Here is a 21651-nt window from a genome sequence, read left to right on the forward strand (position 1 = left end):
GGTCCGGCGTGCCTGCCCAGCTGAGACCTGAGCAGAGAAGGGGAAGGAGAAACCCCGTTGGAAGCTCCTGTGTCCCGTGGGATCGCTGCTGAGTTTGGGAGCTGACATCTACCATCACGAGAGGGGATACTCTCTGAATTATCCACTGCATCCACTGCATATGACATCAGAGTCTGGTAAGCGGCCAGCTTAGCCAGTGTTGGTGTGCACATATATACCTTTTTAGTGTTTATTATTCATTATAAATTGTCTTATTAAATGTTTTTATTGCTCATTAATCATCTGTTTGTCTCAGCCTTCGTTGTCTATATGTGTTAGTATGTTTGTTCTTTAGGAGGTTTTATTGTATTACACTATGTTTGTTTTTATATCTTTTACATGATTTGACCGTCTTCGTGAGGAGAGCCCCAGAGGACATCCACTTCTATCTGGTTGTATATATTTTGATTCAGGCTTAGCGCCATAGATATAACATTTTTCTTCTAGAGAATCTTCCTGCCATAGTCCAGTTCCTGTTTACCTGTTCTTGTATCTGTTGAGTCCTTGTTTATTAATCAAAGGTCCTTGCCTGTAATTCGGCTTGTCCCATCCTGTTCTTGTGTACCTCTGCCCGTGACCCTACTACAATATCTTGCCACCTGCCCTGGACCCATGCCTGTGCCCCCGACTACGCCTTTGCTTAGTCCCTGCTGTTCTGGCCACAGAGGTCTATCCCACACCGGGAGTCCCCCGACATGCTTCTCTAATACCGTAATTCTAATTCCCTCTTCATGGGGTATCGATGTGTACAGACTTTGTACATCTATAGTACATGGGACAAGTGTTTGACATCACTGTATGTATGTAGTATGATAAGAAAATCAGTCGTATCTTTGACGTAGTGGATATGGATTGGAAAAAAGATTAGCTGGCGTCCAAAAAAGCACCATCAGCTCACCGAATGGAGGGCTAAAAAAGTTTAATAAGACTACATAAAATTGAAAACGGGGACAAACAAAAGACTAGTACATACAACCGTACGCGTTTCAGGCTCCTTAGGTATCTTTGACGTATGTACTAAGACTCAGTGCCAAATGTTGTACGAATCAGCCTCAGTACACAGAGAGGTGGTAGAATATGATGATTGCCTGCTACTATTGGACATCCCAGTGGGTTCTTAATAAATACTGAATAAAGGCATTACTAGATTTTCCTTTATAAGGAGCTCAGAATTTTTTTAAATCAATTATTCCTACACTTAACGCTTCCAATACGGTTGTATTAATAATAGATTGTATTGATTTTAGTAGGATCTGCACTTTGTTTTGTATAGTGGGTTGTGTTGTTCAGTTGCCGGTGCACTTCCTCTATGTATTTTACACGATTCACAACATCATCACCTTCTCTGTCTGTCCTCTTAATAATTATATTAGTTTATTTTTGCACGTCTAACAGAGCTTTATATTCTTTTATTTTTTTATTAGATACATTACAATGTAGGTGTTTCCGATGTTACAAAATTCATAGAGGTTTTTTAAGAGGCATTTGTAAGGGGCGGACAGAAGGAATTGCTGTTCTTTAGCACCACATCAGTAGGGTCTAAAACTGTTTAGTTTCCGACATCCTTCCCCCCTCACCCCCCATCATTTTCAGTCTAGAAAAACATGTTAAAAATACCTTTAAATCAAAGCCACTTCCTTTCTGAGTAGGGACAAAGCTAATTTCTCCATTGATAACCACTTTTTGGACTCTGAGTGACCTGGAGGAGATATTCATGATCAAGTCTGTGCCTGTGGTTTGCCCTTGTAACGCCTCCACCTAGTAATTCTTGATCTTTGTTCCCTTTCCTCTCCTGGTACATCTGTGGTTTTCCACCAGATGTAGTCGCAGAACTTCTCTGTCCAGAGCCTGCTGAAAGAAAGAGGGGGTTGCGGGGCCTGAGGTAAGAGATGACAAGAAATCGGAGGTTGGATCCGTTTAATTTTCATGGGGTAGTTCTTGGTGTCGCTTTTGTTTTTTTATTAATTAGCTGAGCTGGGACAACCCCTTTATCTGTTTATATGATGGGAAAACTTACAGAGACAGCAGGTGAGGGAATAAGTGCAGTAGATGGCAGTCATTGGTAGGAGTGACTGTGGTAGTGGGACAGTAGTCATGAGTCTAGGTTAATGAAATGCTCAAGAGGTGAGTTTTAAGGTTAGTCTTAAAGGTGGGGAGGGGAGGTTCTTGGTGTTTACGGAGTGTGAGGGAGGGCCATAGTTGTAGAGTACTTGTAATCTTTCAGTTAGCGTTTCTTTTTCATTATCTTGTAGCTGTGCTTGTAGTTGTTGCTGAAAGAGTACTTCATCATTAGAGATCGATTTTGATCATTCCTCTTCAAGTTATTTCTGCTTTAATTGTGTCAATGTCTACTTGTCTCTAATATAAAAAGCGTTACATCTAAGCTCCATTTGTTCAATTATATTGAACGTCCTTATTGTCCTTACAAAGGATCGTTGTAAGTTAACCCTTAAGCCTATTGGGAAGCGGTTAACTTTCATGTATTCAATTAATGTTAAAATGTAAAAACCCAGATTCTATTTTTTTCAAGAATTGTGCAGAGGTATTTTTTTTTTTTTTCAAATAGAGTCAAAGAAGTGGTTCCTGTCCTGGATAGAATTGTATCCCGGGCTTCTAGGGAGCAGGCCAGAGTCTCTGCATATTTCTTTGTAGTAACTGTACGTGCGATATCTGCAAACAAGTCAAATGCTGGGGGAATGGGAGATACAAACATGAATCCAAAAGGAAAAAGTACTTGCACGTCCAGTTGGTATTTCAAAGAAAAATAAAATAAACCGGTTTGAATCCCAGCGTCGGCTCTCCGTGACCTTGGTCAACGTTGTCTGGTTTCTGTGGCTTTGCCTTCTGTTGTCATTTACCCAGGACTGCAGGAGCAATTTGTTGGTTGGGGGTGGTGTTCATACAAAATCTGTAACATATATACATTACCGTACTGTAAAAATGTATAAACCTAAGGGGGAGGGTTGCAGCCCCCCTGCATCCCTACTTCCAGCCCCCATGCATTCACCTGTTGCACTTATCTCTGTTTGTACCGTGTATTGTAATTTTAAGCCCTGCATACATTGTTGGCGCTCTATAATTAAAATTATACTGTACCATTATGACAGAGTGATGGTGCAAAAACAGGCGCTAAAACAATACTAGTGATCACTAATACTAAAGTGAAAAGTATTTAAATAACCAATATTGTGTGACTTTCAGTGACTCAAATAGTAGTAGTAGAAGTTACTCCTGACGAAGCCGACTTTCCTATTGGCGAAACGCGTTGAGTAGAACCGCCCAGGAAGAAAGAGGATTGGTGCCGAGCAGCTGTCCATCACAAGTCATACCGGAAGTGACGTGACACATCGGAGGCCGTGAAGCAGCGGACTTCCACGAGCAGACCGGAAGTGACGTGTCGCACTAGGGACAGCGCATGAGCGGAGCTCTGAACGCTGCAGGGCAGGGGTGTCAACAGACGGCCAGGCGCGAGCAGGTCTCAGAACGGAGGCGGTGTGGTGAGCTGCGGCACTATCCCAATCTATCCACATTCACCTTGAGTGATATATGCTGTTTAATACTTTTATATTGTAAGTGTGCATTTTTTAGCAGTACTATAAAGCATTTATTTTGTACCATTGATCTGCACCATGGAGATTTTTCTTTATCCTTTTATGCCTATTACCGATCTGACTTCTGAGTGAGAGGATTAACCTGCCTACATATAGAAGAACTCACAGATCCAAGTCACCTGTTGTTGCCCTTACACTACTACTATCCTGTGAGTAGGTTGCACATAAGAGCCAAGATATTCACCACATTGAACCGAACTGTCTGCACTTAGATTGTTCTTCTGTTGTTTTTCTCCTTTATGCTCCCTCTGGGTTGCGAGAATATATATCGACCATACTGTACCATTACACAAAATCACTTTATTTCCCTGCTCATCAGGCACCCGTAACAGATTATAAGGTCTTCGGGGCAGTAAAAATGTGAAGTGCAAATGTATTCAGATAAAAGATTGTTATCAACACGTGTGTCACACATCCCCCGAAATATTCTAAGATCGCCCGTCTGACAGCAAAATGTTCTCATAATTCTAGCAGTTTTTTTGGTAATAAAGTGACAATCCTTTAACAATCTTAAGAACATAATAATACATATTAAAAACTCCAATATACATTGAAATAACAAGATTGCTAAATTAATATCAGAGGCAATATAAAATAATCAACTACTCGAAAGATAAATAACCGGTGAAGAAATGTGTATAGGGTTTTATACTGTTTTGTGGAATGTTTAATCATGTTGATATGACTGGATTGTATGTGTGAAATTAGGGTTGGAAAGATAAATCCAAGTATCATATACGTAGAGGTGATGCCTTAAACCAAATGAGTTGATGAGGTCACCAAGTGATAGTGCACGTAGAGAAAAAAGGCGAGATCCCAGAAGAGGGCCCAAGGTTCGCCAACAGATAGGTCAACGGGAGACAGGAGTGGGATGAGGAGAGTTGTTGACCTATCTTCTTTTGATGTACCTTAGGCTCTCATCAACTCACTTGGTTTTAAGTGTCACCTCTGCGCAGATTACACTCAGATTTATTTACCCACACCCTAATCTCACACCTGCAATCCAGAATATTAAACTTCATGGTCCCACGAGTTGTTACCAGGGCCAGCTGGGAATTTTGCATGGCCTGTTACCTTATCCGGCGCGGCATCTCCTCTTCCAATTGTCGTGGCGTCACGTCGCCGTGCACAATCACATTGTCATGACAACGCGACGCCATGTAATGTCGCATCGCCATAACAACGAGACACTACAGGAGATGCCACCGAACAAGGTAAGAGGCAGTTACAGAGGCCCCACACTCTCCCCCAGCAATCAGTTTAATTGTTGTGGGGGAAGTGTGCAGGGCCTCCAAGCGCACGACTTTATGCAGTGGCACTGATGGAACCACTATCAAGCCAGCCCCAAAACACTTTCCTGTTTTATTGACTCAATATGCTGTAATTTTACCCTTTTATTGACTCAATATGCGGTCGAGTGACTTCTCTGTGCTGGAGAAGATTGTAGTTGCATGTATTATGGTTACCACATCCAATATATATAGTACTTTCAAAGTTTTATTAACCAGAAACAACCACAAGATCAATGCACATCCAAATTCACTGAAACCCGACATTTCATACTGCAGATATGAACCCTTTCTTAATATTTATAGCATGCTGCATAGAAGCCTGTACATCTTAAGCCCCGATTTAAATTAAATATTAGAAAAAGTTATAGTTACAGAATTTGGCCAAAGTATGCCAGAGGGGTTTTAAAACATATCTTTAAACTTTGTTTAATTCCTAAATTTATGTTGTTTTTAATTAGTACGGTGACTATGAACGTCCCTATTTGTAGGTAGATTTCATCGCCTAATGGTTAAACTAAAGATTTTTTGTATAATTGGTCAGGTCAGCACCTGTTTCGCTGCCACGCTATGAAACGGAGCCCGACTTCCTTCATATTCACCAGATTTCTATTGGATATTGATTCGTCGGTGAACAGGGAGCAGCGGATCAGGTCGTGGGTGGCTGCATAAGGAACTTCAGACCGTCAGACCTCATACTCTTTGACAAAGCACCGCAGTGGGTGCGAAACGCGTGTTTTCCCCGCTCGTTTTTGTATGCCGGTAAAGGTTTTGTACTCAGTACCTGCAGTCCAATTCGGGAGTTTTCTTGCGCTGGGCATCACCATTCACATCTTCGTTTGCTTGACTATGCCAAAAGTTTCCCCAGATCAGGTCATAGCATAAGTTAATTATTTACCATGTCCAATGATTTAAGCCCCCGCCCTTTCGACTTCTAATTTAAATAAAATAAATATGTGCCGGCTTTTATGCAATAAAAGTAATAACAAAGTTCATATTTATGAAATGTTAGATTTTAGGAAATGCGCGCATTTTTAATAAGTGACTAGTTTTAACGGAGCTTAATTTTTATCCGTCGCAAGGAAGCAGCGTCACAGCACAACAAACCGGTGCCTTTGTGTCTCACAGCGGTAACTGCAGTGATCTCAAAGAATTCCCTGTACAGTAAAGTCTATGGGTCAAGGCTTAGTAGTTCACTAAGCGCTAACGCAAGCCATCACACCTCGATTCAGCGTTGATGGCCATTCAAGTCGATGGCAGTTAATACGTGCTAGGGGTGCGATGTCTCACATCGGTGCTCAGTGAATCCCATCATATGTACCGTATACTAGTACAACTACCGTAGTGATTCCACTCAATTGCCACTATATGCATAGATGGCTAAATATGCCAATATAAATATGTACTTCATTATTGCAATTAAACTCTGGCTGTGTGTCGATGCATCAATTGAGCTACTTCTGTAGTTTCTTCAGAAATATACTTACTATCTTTGTCTGGGCACTACAAATAAAATACTTCATTTCTTTACATCAAAAACCATACTTTATTTTATGTATCGCAATACAATTTACATATTAAATAACACTATAATATAATGATTTGATATAGTTTTAGAGTGAACAAAAAGCAAAATAATTCAAGATACAAAAAAGTATATAATAGAAAAATAAAAGAAAGACACCCCATTTTTGAGATGGGTCAATGAGACAAAAACTTATTCAGTGACTGTCTATTCCTATTGCACCCACATTTAACAGAATTTAAAAAAAATTTAAAAAAAATTCCAACTTTCACAATCACTGGCCCAAAAATAAAAGTCGTGTTGAATTCTTTCAGAAGGTGATTTGGATGTTCACTATTCAATACATAAAGTGTGTATTCACAAATCCACTAGAAAAAAAACACAGAACTATGAAGGAGTTGAAACTAGAAAAAAATTAGCTTTATATGAAAATATAAAATTCTATGATTATATACCATAGATACAAAGTTCCCAGAAGAAGCTTATCAAAGCAAGAAAATATTTACAGTTTTAATGTTTTTATTTCTGCTTTCTAAATACGAAGGAGAATGGATACACATGAATTATTAGCGCTCTATTTTAAGAGATAATGGCGGTTGACTATATTTCAATGTCTTAACAAAACAAAGACGTCACTTATCCAAATGTTGGAGAGCTGTGACATTTTATAAAATCAAATATCTCCTCTGTTGGAGACAGGTTTATTATTATTTTTACTCAAACTTCTATTTTCTTGAAATCAATTATCCTTGGTAGAAAATGTGACCCTTCGTAAATATGTTTTTAAAAAAAAGCACTAGAAAGTTTAATGATTAGCAATTAAAGGATGTCAATTTCTTCTTCCACATTTGCACTGTTTTTGGGAAAATTGCTTAATGGGGGTTATTTATTAAACAGAAATGGTGCCAATTGGGCTACTATGGCCAATAAACTCCTGTTTACTTCAATAGGAACAGTGTGATAAGGCCCTGATCAGCATAGTCCCAGTTGAATGAATACTCCCCTCCCTAATGCCTTCTGCAATTAAGCGACAATATGGTCTTCCACAGTGGATTAATGGCAAAATGTTACGATCAGAAAGTGCAAACGATTAACACATACTTAAATTACAAATTCATTAAAAGGATAAAGAAATAAAATTGATTACAAGTTGAGCATTTTTTCCCTTCATATAAAAAAAATGAACTGCCACTATTTGCAAAGAAACTTCAGAACCTGGCAATTCGTAGATGAAAAACTAAAACGAAAAACAATTTAAGGACAAATTATGAAAAAAAAAAAAAAAAAAGTCTCTTGTAGATTGTGTATTATTTGAAATGTAGTCTATCTTTGGTAATCCGGATATTTCGAATAGAAAGTAAATGCGACCGCGTGCAGAATGTCAAAGAAATATGGAAGGGACACAGTGGTTTTTAAACCCTCTGCTCATGAAACCCCAGTGACCGCAGAATGTAGCAATGACTTCGGAATTAAGGAGACACAACCATGGTACAGTGCGAATGAATGGAGTATCAACGGACTGTACCCAAAACATGACTTCTCTGAGGTTCCTTGTGGATAGGGCTGAAAACCAGTTATGTAGTATATTATTTTGAATAGAACTTAAAAAAAAATAAAAAATAGTGGTTAGGAATGGTAAAGCGTTAGTCCAACTTGGCCCCAATTTTATGTATTTCTTTTGAGTGCAAAGTGTATTCTTCATCTTGACCACATCTCAGTTTTCAGGTTTGGAGAAATACTGATGTAAAAACAGTTTGTGTGAATCCTCCTCAATTGTTAATGGGGAAAAAAATGAGACTGCTCCAATGATTTCAGATTTGGATCTTCTGAGTAGGGGGCCTTCAGTTCATAAAGCTGCCTTTGAAAATGGTTAGCCATTTTTTTACATGGCTAATTGCCTTTATTTTATCCCCAACTTCAGTAATTGTTGCCAAGTCGGACAATGGCTTTAAAATGCATTGGAATGTCTAATAATAACTAAACGGTCATCGAATAGCATTTTGTTACAACTATTAATCAAGTATGTGAATAGTTTCAAGTATCCCACTGATAATATTGATTTTAACAATAGTCCTATGTGGCTTTGCAAATGCAGGGTTACGTATTCTAACCATTGCAGAAGTTTTCCAGCACAACGTTTGGTATAAAGTACTTCTGCATAACAAATTGTGTTCATCAATGTTTTCCTAGTTGACGGCTACCTGCAACTCTTCTCTACGTGTGGGGAGATCCACAAACACGGAAGGGGTTTAGATAATAGATATTTAACATGTGTTGTAAACTGACAAACATGTCCCTGTTAAGTGTTTTCAACCTTAGCCAAGGAACCACCTTCATTTGTTTTTTTTTTTTTTAGGATTTTGTACTCCACATATTCTAAAACAATTCTAATTGGAGCCCCCCAATCAGGCAAAGGGGTTCCACTTCATTTTTAAACCATGAACAGAAACATGTAAAAATGGCAATAAATGGTTAAACAGTTTTTTCATACAATTGTTATAAATGCTGCTTGGACAATATAGGTCAGGAGTAGCCAGCTCCAGTCCTCAAGCCCTACCAACAGGTCAGGTTTTCAGGCTATCCCTGCTTCAGCACAGGTGGCTCCGTCGTTATGACTCATTTGGACTGAGCCACTGATTGACTTACCTGTGCTGAAGCAGAGATATCCTCAAAACCTGACCTGTTCGCAGCCCTTGAGGACTGGAGTTGGCCACTCCTGATATACTGTAGGTAAATTAGAAAATTGTTATGTATAGAAAAATCCAGATGAGCTACTCGCTAATTAACAGAAAGAACAATTAGCAATGGAAATGCAATGAAGCTACTGTACATGGGAAGAAATGGCCTGCACTGGCAAAATCATAGTAGAAGTGTCTAGGCAGCAATGCTAAGCAAAGTCTGCGTTTATGCACAGCTATTTTCTTTATTTTCTGCTTGTTGCTGTGTCATATATTAAATAAGCAGGTTTCCGGATGTGGCCTACGTCTTAGGAAGTTTCTTAACCTGGAGAGGATTGTGCCACTAAGCTTATAAAAGCTTCACACGCAGAGGTTGATCTGTCCGATTATGGCATGTGCGTCATTAAATTCCTACAGGTCCTCTCCCTCTGATAATTATTATGCAAACTGGCCGTCAGGGCAACACCATTTCCAAGTGTCCTGTTAAAGCGATGGTAAAGAATACAGAATTAAATTGCCTCTTTGTGGCAATTTCTTGCCAAGATGATACCTTTGTGATGGACCAATTCTACGCTACGGTAGTTCGGCTGTTAAAGGATCATTAAGGAGGCATAGATTGCTGGAAAATTACACATTCATTAGTTTCTTTTTACTTCACAAGCAACTTTCAAAATTGTTCATGTCAAAAGTATCCACATATTTAATTAATTGATAGACCATTTCTTAAACATGTCAGTCACAATGTCTACTCCTGGCGGTTACAGACATCGTTAACCCCTGCATGTGATGCCGGGATCCTAGCAGACCTCGTATCTATTGTTTCTGAAGGAGACTGAAAATAGGTGGGTTATAGAAAATGCCTTTGATAATCCGTGACTTACGCGTTAAATGTCAGTGCGTGTAACATATGTGAGAAGATCGCAATGGTGGTTTAACTGCACACAGTAAGCTACTAGCTGCAAATCTGAAAGAATATATATTGTGTTACTGGATAACAGCTTTGATATGAACAAGACCAATAGCGCTGATGTTACCAAATATTACCTATTGACTTATCTTACAGCTGAGGGACCCTATGCAGGGAAGGACCCTGAAGCACTGTGAAGGCTAAAGATGCAGTCCAAGCATGGATAGAAGCAAGGGGTCTCCAGAGCTGAACCCCATTAATTTCAGCCCGGGGAACCCTGTGCTTCTGGAGATACTCACCTCTGTAGGGGGTGCCGGTTTCTGCATGGTTCAGCAAGCAGGGTTCACATAATGGCAGAGCTTCAAAGCTCCCAGGCCCTTTGGGCCAATAGGAAGCCATGACATCATCAGGTTCGGCTTCCTATATCCCCACGTGACGGGGGAGCTTTAAACTTTGCTGAGATACCGGCACCCCCTTTGGAGGTCTGTATCTGTTGGGAAGCAGGGGGTCCCCCGAGGTGAAATTAATGGGGTTCAGCTCCGGAGACCCCCTGCTTCAAACTGATGTTAAAAATAAAATGTAAAATAAAGGCATGAATTGCTCCCTTTAAGCACCACATTATCATTTTTTAAATAAATTGACAAGCATGCAGGGACGTTTATTTACAAGCAAACAGCTGCTCTCCCCCCAAAACCACAATGAAATGTGATAGTATACAATTAACCCCTGAAATCTAAGATAGAGAGTAGAGTTCCAACGTGAAGGTAAAACAGGGAACAATTAGTACTATCCATTCTACCAGCATTTACTAGTGTCTCTTATCAGTAGCGGGATTAGACACTTCAAGAGTGTCAAAGCAGCTGTAAAATCGTGCTTTCAGAGCCCACTGTGGATTCATTTGTTAAAATCAGGATTTTGGCTAATGGGGATTATCTGCAGCCAACCCTTTCCAAGTCCACACAACATACTGAAAGCTGATCTGACAATGAGATTGATCCTTTAACTGTTAATGCCAAGTACTGTACAAAAAACAAAGAGCAGATCTTTAAATCGGTGCTTCATCAAGAGCTGAAGACTGGAATCTAGAGGAAATCCTTCCTGGACAATCATTTCTGTGAATAGCAGATTCAGCTCTAGAAATGTATATAGCGACAATGAATGCACGGCTATGGCTGTAACCCTGGCTACCGACACAAAATAAAAAATATAAAAGGCCAGCCAGCTAATTTAAAAAAAGAAAAAACAAGGCAGTACTTTTCGGATAATACAGAAATCCATTCCATCGTGACCCGATTTCCAATTAAGCAATAGCAACTTTGGACTTCAGCACATCATTATGAGTGTTCGGACAGTGAGAGTGAATACGGCCTGCTCAGTGTCTGGTCTTATATTTGATTCAATAAATAAATGATCTTGAATCAATACCACTTGCATTTAACTTTTCCCTAATGCTTAAGTCAGTACACAATGATTTATTAGAATTTAGTCAATTACTGCCTCCCCAGAATCCAACAATATTGTAGTAAAGAAGCTGTTTTTTATTGTCTGGTCCACAAACAGTTGGAAAAAAGCCGACTTATTCCAGTCTCCAACATTGATATTGTTCCCCTTTGCTCTGTTAACCCCTTGGCTGCAATGCGTTGGTGTTGGGGATAGCCATGGTCAAAAATAAAATAAAACTATATGTATACATTATTTATAAAGGTTTATTTGGCAAGAGAGACTATAATGCTATAAGGTAGTTTTGTTATCAATAATAGTTTGCAGCATCCAACAAGTACCTATAAACATTATCTAAAGATTGTGACAGATAAATGCCCAATTCTGCTATGTAATGTGTATCTCAATTAGTGCCGTGGGAAAGGGAGGAGCAAATGTGTCAGAGAAGAGAGAATGCAGAGGGTAAAAATAAATATATGCAATTTGTGCAACAGGGTTGGAGTGTAGGGTTGGCAATTGCTTGACTACAAAATACCTTCGTTTGTAAAATAGTGTGTGAAACATCCTAGAAAGTCCTTCCAAATGTTAGCTGCTCTGGCTGAACTCGGAACCGCACAACTAACCAAACTAGTTCAAAGTATCACCTCGTGCAGTCCCCCTGCTGTGTACGCGGACGGATAGTGTAACTAGGACAGGCCCTTCAAGTCACGGACAATTTAGGGGTATATCGCAAGGGTGCTCAACTTCAGTCCACCAGCCACTCCCCCCAACAGCTTAAATTTTCAGGATATCCCAGCTTCAGCATAGGTGGCTCAATCAGTACCTGCTTCAGCACAGGTGGCTCAATCTGAGGCCAAGTCTGTGACTGAGTGTCTGATTGAACCACCTGTGCTGAAGCTGGGATATCCTGAAAACCTGGCCTGTAGTGCGGGCTTGAGGACTCGAGTTAAGCACCCCCATGTCAATAGTTTGTAGCTCAGGATGCATCACTTCCAGCACAGATTTTCTAGTACCCCCCATTACTCTCCATCACGAAGATCAAACCTTCCCTGACTATTCCTACTATACGTTTAAAAGTCTGCTTAATGCCGTTTTGCTGTGGAGCATAATTAATAAATTTCAGAAATGTTGTATTTTTTTCCGGCCTAAACTCATATTTACATGAATAAGTGTCAGGTTTTGCTACAGAGTAAAACTGAAGTGGGTTTATCATTTCATAGCGTCATCTAAAAAATTCATACAAGCCTTTGAAGGCAATATTCAGAAGTAATTATGTAACTGAAGATGAAAGCTCCTATTGCTTGTTTGGATTTACAAAAAATAATTCAGTTTTCATGATTTCAGAAACAAAAATGAATTTAGTTTGATGCAGTTTCAGAATATATTCAGAAGGTTGTTAGGAGACATAAAAAATAATTGTCCATAACGAGGCAGTGTAAAAATGTAATTAGCCAACGTAGGAATTAAAAAAATAATCATTTGTAATGCAGAAGAGTGATCAAGAGTAGCACTGTTAGAACCATGAGATTTTTTTTGTATAGCTTGGGAATGGAATGTCTGATACAAGGTAAAGCTCTGCCATGTAACTTGTCTTTTATCTACAGGAAGCAGGGTATTCTGCTGCTTTTCTATCTTCTGCTGTACATAAAAGATCTGAAACCATGTGTAAAATGAAGGATACAATTGTTCACCCATTCCGCCAAACACAGGAATACAATAGCAGTTATGAGAGAGACATCAAACGGATAGGAGAAAGAACACAAAGGCTACATAACAGAATTAAAATGTTTCATTAAAAAAGTTTGTTGTGCATTGAAGCTTTGTTGTAATTAAAACTACGGTATTTAACCTACAAAAACAAGCCATGTACTGGATCTTTGTTTACAGAATGACATGTTCGGGCTCAATTGTGTATCAGAAAGTTATAGGCAGTAACACTGATCATATAGTGCAAACCAGGTAAAATTGCGTTTCACTGTGTGAAATAAACAGAGGTGCAAATGCTCAGTAGGATACCATTAAGACATAAAATGGCAAAAAATAAATATCAAAACTTTTATCAGTGTAGAAAAGTAATTGGGTTATTGTATAACCTATAGTCTGGCAAAAAAAGGCCTCGGAAAGTCCACTCGGTCTTCAGAAGGTCAGAAGTTTTACAAATGCAGAGCCTCGTCCAGGTTCCATTTAAACAAGAGACTCCATGCTTTGTGAAGGGTCCGATTCATCACTGATCAAAACAGCACCATTTTTGTCCAATATCATGGGACCATTTCCATTCTCCTTCGTGCTGACCAAGCTGAGCATTGCCTTGTAAAGGAACTGGTACTGATCCTGCACAAAAACAGCAACAACAAACGAGTTGAAACCCTTGATTGGAAAGTGTATATTGAGCTGAAGCTGGAGTTTAAGGAAACCATTGTGTGTGTATTGTTATTTTTCATTAATATCTGTGTAAGTGGGTATAACAGTTAGTGTTAAAGTATGACATTCAATATTAATAAGCAGGTTTTGTATAAATAGGTTTAATTTTCTGTAATCTGACATTCTTTGTATTGTAATGTCTGTTTTATAAGTAGAACATGATATAAAAACAAGGCACTACTTTCACCAAGGGTTTAGGAAAAAAAATGATCACGTCAAATAGAGTGCGTACCCATAAAATTACAATTTATTGGATCCTGGTAAAAAAAAAAAAAAAAAAGCTACCCTGGGGGGGTTTGTGTACCCCGTTATGTAGCTTTTTTTTTTTTTTTTTTACCAGTGCCTTGTTTTCATACCATTTTCTACTTGTATGCTGCTGAGCACAGATGCACACCTATACCCCAGGACGGAAGAAGATACCTAGAGGAAAAGTACCAGCAAACGTGAGTCTAATACTCTATTCCTTCACACCTTTCATCTAAATATCCACTTGGATGTATATATGTCTGGACACGTGTGTGATGATTCTTAATGCAGCGATTGTGGAATCTATACCAGCGATTGGAATTAGTGTGGAACTTTGCTTATAATAAGGTGTTGGTACTTCAAAAACGGATACTCAAAGGGGATTTCACCAGAGGGCTTTCAATGGATTATATATGCTCATGTGAGCTATTGTGCCTGTAGTGTAGTCTACAGCACCACACAGCTCTTTTCACTATCTGTTTTATAATACATGTTTGCAAAACCCAATAAAGAGACTATTAAAAAAAAAAAAAAAAAACTGTTGAAATAACGGTTTGTATATACATAATTATTAACACACACATACTTCTGAATTGCTCCTTTGCCACACAGTTTGTGCTAAAGGTAGGTCTCATCTTAAAATTACTTAAGCACGTTGCATTAGAAAAATCATGCTTTATTAATGTATATTGGTCTATGTATGTGTGATTATATATTGTATTAACAGTGTATACAGATGATCATCATTAACCACCTAACAATGAATAGTATAAGCAGTGATTTGCTATTTTTTTTCCACATGGTAACTTACAATATCTGTAAATACACCCGGTCTCATAAGATTTATCATCTTGGCCACCTGGTAAACATCAACCGCATTTTCATTCTCCAATTGCTGGGACAAAGTGGTAAGGGCACACAGCATCCCGGCGGAAACGGCTCCAAACCTGGAAATCCATCAAATAATCTTCATTAAACTCCACCCCAACCAAAGCTTAAAGCTCATGCACCCGAGAATGGATTTCATTTCAACTTCAAAGTAATATTTATGGAATGATGTATTGGAAAGAAGTCGTGTGCGTCAAAAGTTCTAGATTTTATCCGTTGTATGTAGTATAAAAACCAGGCATGGATAATTCAGTAAGGTTCACTGTACCGGTCCTATCGTAGTTACATAGTAGGTGAGGTTGAGAAAAGATATATGTCCATCAAGTAACAAAGTTATTCAAACGAAAGATATAAAGTACTCAACATAAAGTGGGTATCCATCAAACCACATTTTAATTCTTTACACTAGAGCAGGGGCGGACAACTTCACTCCTCAAGGGCCACCCAAAGGCAGCGTTGCCAGGTGTCCAGTACTGAACCGAACTGTTCTGTATTTGGATACTGTCCGGTAAAAAATAATGAGAGGTTACTGTATACTGGACGACATGTATGTGTCCAGCATTCTCTCTCTGGACATAGTGACCTGCTCGTCTTGGGGGGGGTGGGGGCTTAAGTGGCTCAATCAGAGGCTCAGTTGGAGCCACCTGTGCTGAAGCTGGGATAATAAACACACAAATCCCAGCAAGCTCAAGAAACCCATGAAGCTGGGATATCCTGAAAACCTGACCTGTTGGAGAGGGGTTTTGAGGACGAGTTGAGAACCCCTGTACTAAGCAATAATTGAGGTCAGCAATAGTCCGTGTGCAAGCAAACCTTACATCTGGCTGAATGCATATTATAATTCAAATAATTCATATTATAATCCAATTACACAAGTCTTTTTTGGACTCTCTGCAATGATAACATGCTAAAAACGTCACTTAGTTACAAAACTTCCAACATGTCTTTACCATCTTATAATAACAGTGAACACGTGTTCTATACGGAAATGTTCAAAGATCACTGAAATGCAAAGAATTTTTCAGATCCGCGACCATTTTCGTGTTTACATCTGTGCAAGAAGCTGGAGATTAGGATCTCGATTTATTTTGGACGATAATAAACATTGGTCACAGACTTTAAAGTCCTTTTTTCCATCTCTCCACTTGTAGACTTAAAAGTAAAGTGCCGCAGAAGCCAGCTAACTGTTGATGCAATAAAAAGGAATCCAATGTAAAAATAAATCAATAAAATAATTACATATAAAGGGCATATTGCAGAAGAAGTGCTATTTTACAGGGCACCTTCCAGGGTGGGAAACACCTTATGGTCCCATTCAAGTCAAGAGCCCACAACATGCCATGTTTACCAAGCGGTGTTACCACAAGGCTGTAAGGAGCTAGATTTACAAATTGGTGCTATATGGTGTCTGACGGAGTAGCATTGGTTAGTAAATATGGCCCATAATACTCAGCAGTTCTTTGAGAAAATGCTGGAATTAGTGCACCGCCGGTGTGCTTTCTCGTGTTGTTATCGACTTCATCATAATTCTCCTATCATTTATTCTCCTATTAAATCTTGATGCTCCCGTCACTACATGTCTAAATACCGCTTGGCTTCTACCTTCCTATCCTAATTATTCTAAACCAGCTTGCCTCTTGTGACACACTGAAAACCAGATATCCCGAAGCAGTTACTAGACTCTCAGAAGGAGTCTGATTATCCAATTAGTCCAGTTACACGCATACTGTAGGAATGTCCACATCTAATTACCGACCCCGACATCGTTATTCTATCAGAGTTCTGTAGCTGCATTTCATTTGTACCTGTTGTCATGTTTCATACTGAGAAAATTGCCAGGGAAAAAATAACATGCTGCTAATGAGGTCAAGGGTCGTCATTAGCACTGCTGTGTCCGGACTGTTAAAAACTGCCGTCCTTTCGAGACTTGTAAGGCAAAATTCTGAAGAGACTAAAAAACAACCTAATATTCACTCGGTGCCAAATTTAATGAACAATGCTTTCAAAGTCAATTGAAGGGAACGGACAGGACTGTTACAAGCACTAGAACCACTGAGGAATATGGTTTATAAGATCTTGCTACTGTGTTTCCTTTTAACATAGAGACTATACTTTAACATCAGATAAAGGCAAATTTAGCCCACACGGGGAGAAGGAATAGCATATTACGCATTGATCCATCTCTCTGTGTTACTACCACTTACTAATTCACGTATTCTCCAATGGATAAGTGCCACCTACAACGCACACGTGAATACACATCACGCAATGTGATACTTGGGAGTTGGTCCAAGAAAATGATGGATTTGTTCTACCTTACAAACCCGAAAATATATTGAAAAAATTCCGAAAACCCACAGTTTTATATGTTTGTACACTGTGAAACCCACACAGGTTACTATGTCCCGTGGTGCGCAATTTTGTCAATCTGACCCCAAAATATATTGATTACAAGCCTGTAACCACTGCAGAGCATGGTGATGAAACCATGGTACATCGTCTTCAATGAACTGATGAAACAATGTCGCAGAAAACTTTCAGTAACTTTAAACTATTTTAACTAGTTTTACTTTAGATCATTGTTTTTAAGCCTCTAGTCTTTAGAGAAGTAATTGATCATTTTTAGGCTTCCATTGAATACATAAGATTCACATTTCTCCAAATTAAGAACATGGCATTTCAATGGAAATGGCCCAAATAATTTTTAAATATGGGAAACTCACAATCTGGTAACATATGGCGGAAAGGCTTATGACTTGCAAATTTTTAGAGAATAATTTGATCACCTCAAACTGCAAACAAATGAAGGCACAAATCATTGAAATAATACTACAGCAGCTTGGCATTTCTTAATTCATATGTCTCAAACTAATTTGTGGATGTAATTATTCCTAGGTTATAAATGGTATAGTTTCTGGGTTTCTAAAGGGGAAAAATAAAGGTTCCTTTTTAGCTACATTTCCTTAAGTGATAATTAAAAGGGGACTTGGGCTAATGAGCTTTAAGAAAACAAATAAACGTCATAATAAATATGCCAGAAAAGCAATTTACTGATAAATAACTCAATTACAGTGGTTATAAATACTATATCACTTTTTCTCCCCTAGACCAGCAGCGCGCAAACTGGGGGATGCAAGATTTGTCCGGGGGGGGGGGGCACGGGTAGTTGCCAACGTCCGGCTCTCTTTCGGCATTTAAATTGAATGCCGGGGGATCTCGTGAGGTGTCTGCAACACTACTTACCGTGGTTCAGATGCTCTGTGACGCGTCGCCAAGTGACGCAGTGGGCATTTCCTCTGACATTGGCTCCCCAAATATTATGGGGTTCCCAGCAAACATTCTTTTTAAATAGTTCATTTTTTTGTATACTCTACCTGTTAAATTTAGTGTGCTTAATGCTAATAACCATCTGCATTTGTACAACATGTGGACTTAATAGTTCAAAGTTCTGGTACCATTATTGGTCGTGGAGAAATACAGATTCAATGTAGGTTGTGATACCTTTTACTGAACCAACAGACTTTTTCAGAACCTTTTTCGGTCCCCGGTAAAACCAGGCATGCCATGGAATTGCCTTAGGCAAGAGATTCCATAACACACGAGGCCAAATGAATGTTTAATGTTCTACCAGGTTTCTACAATATCCAAATATTGTCAAAATATGTTTAAGGACTGTATGATTACATACTCATCGTGAACAATAGTGGGTCCATCTCTTGTTAGGGCTTCTTCCTTGATCACATTAATAAGTTCAAATGCACTGCTCATTGGGGCATCTGGGTTAGGCCATTTGGGACACTGAAAGTGTCGTACTTCCAAAACATAATCATCCTAAGAGAAACAAAAATCTGTTTGCATCATATAATATATAACAAGTTTCCATGAACAAAATAGGACTAGTCAAAGAAAATATCTGTTTTTAACAAAATATAGCATGTACTCCTCCTCTACCCCTAAAATCCAAGCTCAGCATACATTGAATTGCAGTCCATATTTACAGTCTGTAACAGTTTAAAGGAGAAATTCATGCTTTTTTTTTAAAATCACAGTTTTTTAAAAATATAAGATAAAGCAGGGGGTCTCCAGAGCTGAACCCCATTAATTTCAGCTCCGGGGACCCCCTGCTTCCCGAGATACAGACCTCCAAAGGTGGTGCCGGTATCGCGGCAAAGTTTAAAGTTCCCAATAGGAAGCAGCACCTGATGATGTCACGCCTTCCTATTGGCATGTAGAACGCTGAAGCTTCGAAAAGCGTCATTATGTGAACCCTGCTAGCCGAGCAGCTACCGGCAAACCATACTGAGGTATCTCCGGAAGCTTGGGGTCCCCGGAGCTGAAATAAATTGGGTTCAGCTCCCGAGACTCCTTGCTGCAAACCTATGTTAAAAAGAAAAATTGCAACAAAAAAACCCGCCATCTTGGATTGCCTTTGTAGAGTCAAAACACAGGATACAACCAGCCTCACACTGATGAGACCCAAAAGGTCGAAACCGCGGTCTGTGAGTGGTTTCACTGGCTTTGCATCTAATCCCATGCTGTGCTTAAAAGCTTAACAGTGAGCAGTATCTTTTAAGGGTTCAATGTAAAAATGGATTTCAGGCAAAAGGTTGCACTGTGTGCTAATTTGCATGTCATTTCCCAGAATCCCTTGCTGCAGTGGAAGCCCTGTATGCTAGGTGATAATGGTGAAAGGCAGGGTTGCAGACCTATCTAAGGCCTCGGCCATGTTTACTGCTTACTGGCGGAAGTGTGCTGACGCGCGCTCCCGCTCAGCACTGAGCCCCTACAGCCGCAATTAGAGCGGCTTTAGTAGGGGTTCACCTGCGCTTCCGCGCGCTTGCAGAAGCGCAGGTCTTAGGGGAATTTTAAATTCCCCCACTGGCCGGCGCGACAGGCCGGTCACGTGAGCGGTTCGCCCAATGAGGGCGAACCAGCTCCGTGACGTCACTGGCCCGCCCCCGGCCAGTGACGCGCCCGCCCCCTGACGGCGCGTGCGGTAAGCAACCGCAAGGCCAGGGAAAGCACCCGCTTTCCATGAGCCTCAGCGAGCAAGCAGGGAGCATGGACTCAACCTAAGACATGTGAATGAGCTTTATTGGCTATATGCTATAACACACACACACCACACACCACACACCACACACCAGAATGCCTCATTCTTGTTGCCTCACCTGTGTTGCTTCAAGGATAAAGTCATGGATGAGAATTTGTTCTTCATTAGAGAGGCACAGTCTGTCTTTGCTGATAAGGGTAACCGTAAAAGCCTCACAGTTCATAGATTCTTCACGACTTGGCCAATACACAAACTCATCCTCAGCCTAGCAAATTAAAAAATAAAAACAAATATGAGATTTAACATACATTCACTGGGGCTAAATTGTAACGAGTATCACCAGGAACAGGCCGCTGGTTTTACACCGCAGGGAGAGAGGAGGCATTGTAAGGCGACGTTCGGATTTAGTTTTCAGTAACATTAACCCATTATAAGACCCAACTGGGGGTTTGTACATTTTCAGGTGAAACAGTTGATGCCAAAATCCAGATAAGTAGAGAACTTGCTCCTTTCTTCCTAGAAATATAAATTATATCTTACGTTGTATTGCACCAGCAACTTTTACTTTTTTTTAAAAATATATATAAATTAGCTTCTAAGTATCAACAAACATGATGCATTATCTACTGGTTAAGAGTGCGAGAAGTGGAAAACAAAACCGCACTCCTTGACCGATCACATTACAAAAATACATCTGACAGATGTTCTATTTCTGGGCAATTTCGTTTTCATTAAATATATTAAAGCGCAGAAAATGAGACGTAACCCCTTTCCTGCGGAAGTAATCTGGAACATATTATTTGAGAGGAATATGCTGACGTGCTCTGAAATAGAGACACAGTTTTCATTTGCAATCCTAATGAATGCCCCGAGTTTACTGGATTTTGCTCCCTGCAGTTATAATTGGAATAGAACAGGTAGTTAGAGCCGGCACAAGAACAGTGGGCAAAATTACGTTTGGCATCGGTTTTGCAGGACCGTACTTCTACGGTATTTTGCAGGACCTTACTTAAAGCCAAATCTAGAAATATTGTTCATTGATGAGCCATAAAAATACATAAAAAACAAACAAAAACAAAAAAACAAGGAAAGGTTTGACAACTTTGTAGAGAGGAATATGCTATACAGCTCGGAAGACATTTTAACTCAGAATGATAAGACTCGTTTACACCAAAACAAGGAGGACTTATATACATATAGTATATATCTATATGTATATATATATACACACACACATACACACACATATACATATATATATACACACATATACATATATATATACACACATATATATATATACACACACATATATATATATATATATACATATATACATATACACACACACACACACACACGCACACACACACACATAAATATACACACACACACACACACACATATATATAAATACACACAGACATATATATATATATATAAATATACACACACACACACACATATATTACATGTAGCCAAATAACTTTTCTCCCCCCTGACTGTCTCCGTTCTTGAAGATTTTATGGACAACTTTAAACACAACTATACCGG

General features: G+C 39.4%; 1 protein-coding gene and 2 long non-coding RNA genes across 9 annotated transcripts in view; 2 read left to right on the plus strand and 1 right to left on the minus strand.

The window, feature by feature from the left end:
• The first annotated feature begins 1647 nt into the window (after positions 1 to 1647).
• Positions 1648 to 6362, plus strand: LOC142468324 (uncharacterized). Of its 2 annotated transcripts, none has more exons than XR_012788630.1 (3): positions 1648 to 1921; positions 2606 to 3799; positions 5484 to 6362. It is a non-coding gene; the product is annotated as an uncharacterized LOC142468324 (long non-coding RNA). The 2 variants fall into 2 exon arrangements; XR_012788631.1 differs by having other exon boundaries at positions 3241 to 3799.
• Positions 6363 to 9595: 3233 nt separating this feature from the next.
• Positions 9596 to 13520, plus strand: LOC142468323 (uncharacterized). Its single transcript, XR_012788629.1, has 2 exons — positions 9596 to 9720; positions 13094 to 13520. It is a non-coding gene; the product is annotated as an uncharacterized LOC142468323 (long non-coding RNA).
• Positions 11738 to 21651, minus strand: part of PTPRG (protein tyrosine phosphatase receptor type G) — a 386148-nt gene continuing 376234 nt past the window's right edge. For all 6 annotated transcript variants that reach the window (XM_075574780.1, XM_075574781.1, XM_075574782.1 and 3 more), the window contains 4 exons: positions 20216 to 20362; positions 18733 to 18875; positions 14968 to 15103; positions 11738 to 13820 (listed from right to left, as the gene is read on the minus strand). In XM_075574780.1, coding sequence (XP_075430895.1) covers positions 13674 to 13820; positions 14968 to 15103; positions 18733 to 18875; positions 20216 to 20362 — 573 coding nt within the window. In that variant the 3' untranslated portion in view covers positions 11738 to 13673. The remainder of the gene's footprint in view (positions 13821 to 14967; positions 15104 to 18732; positions 18876 to 20215; positions 20363 to 21651) is intronic.

This window comes from Ascaphus truei, chromosome 17, assembly GCF_040206685.1.
Source record: "Ascaphus truei isolate aAscTru1 chromosome 17, aAscTru1.hap1, whole genome shotgun sequence".
Lineage (NCBI taxonomy): Eukaryota > Metazoa > Chordata > Amphibia > Anura > Ascaphidae > Ascaphus > Ascaphus truei.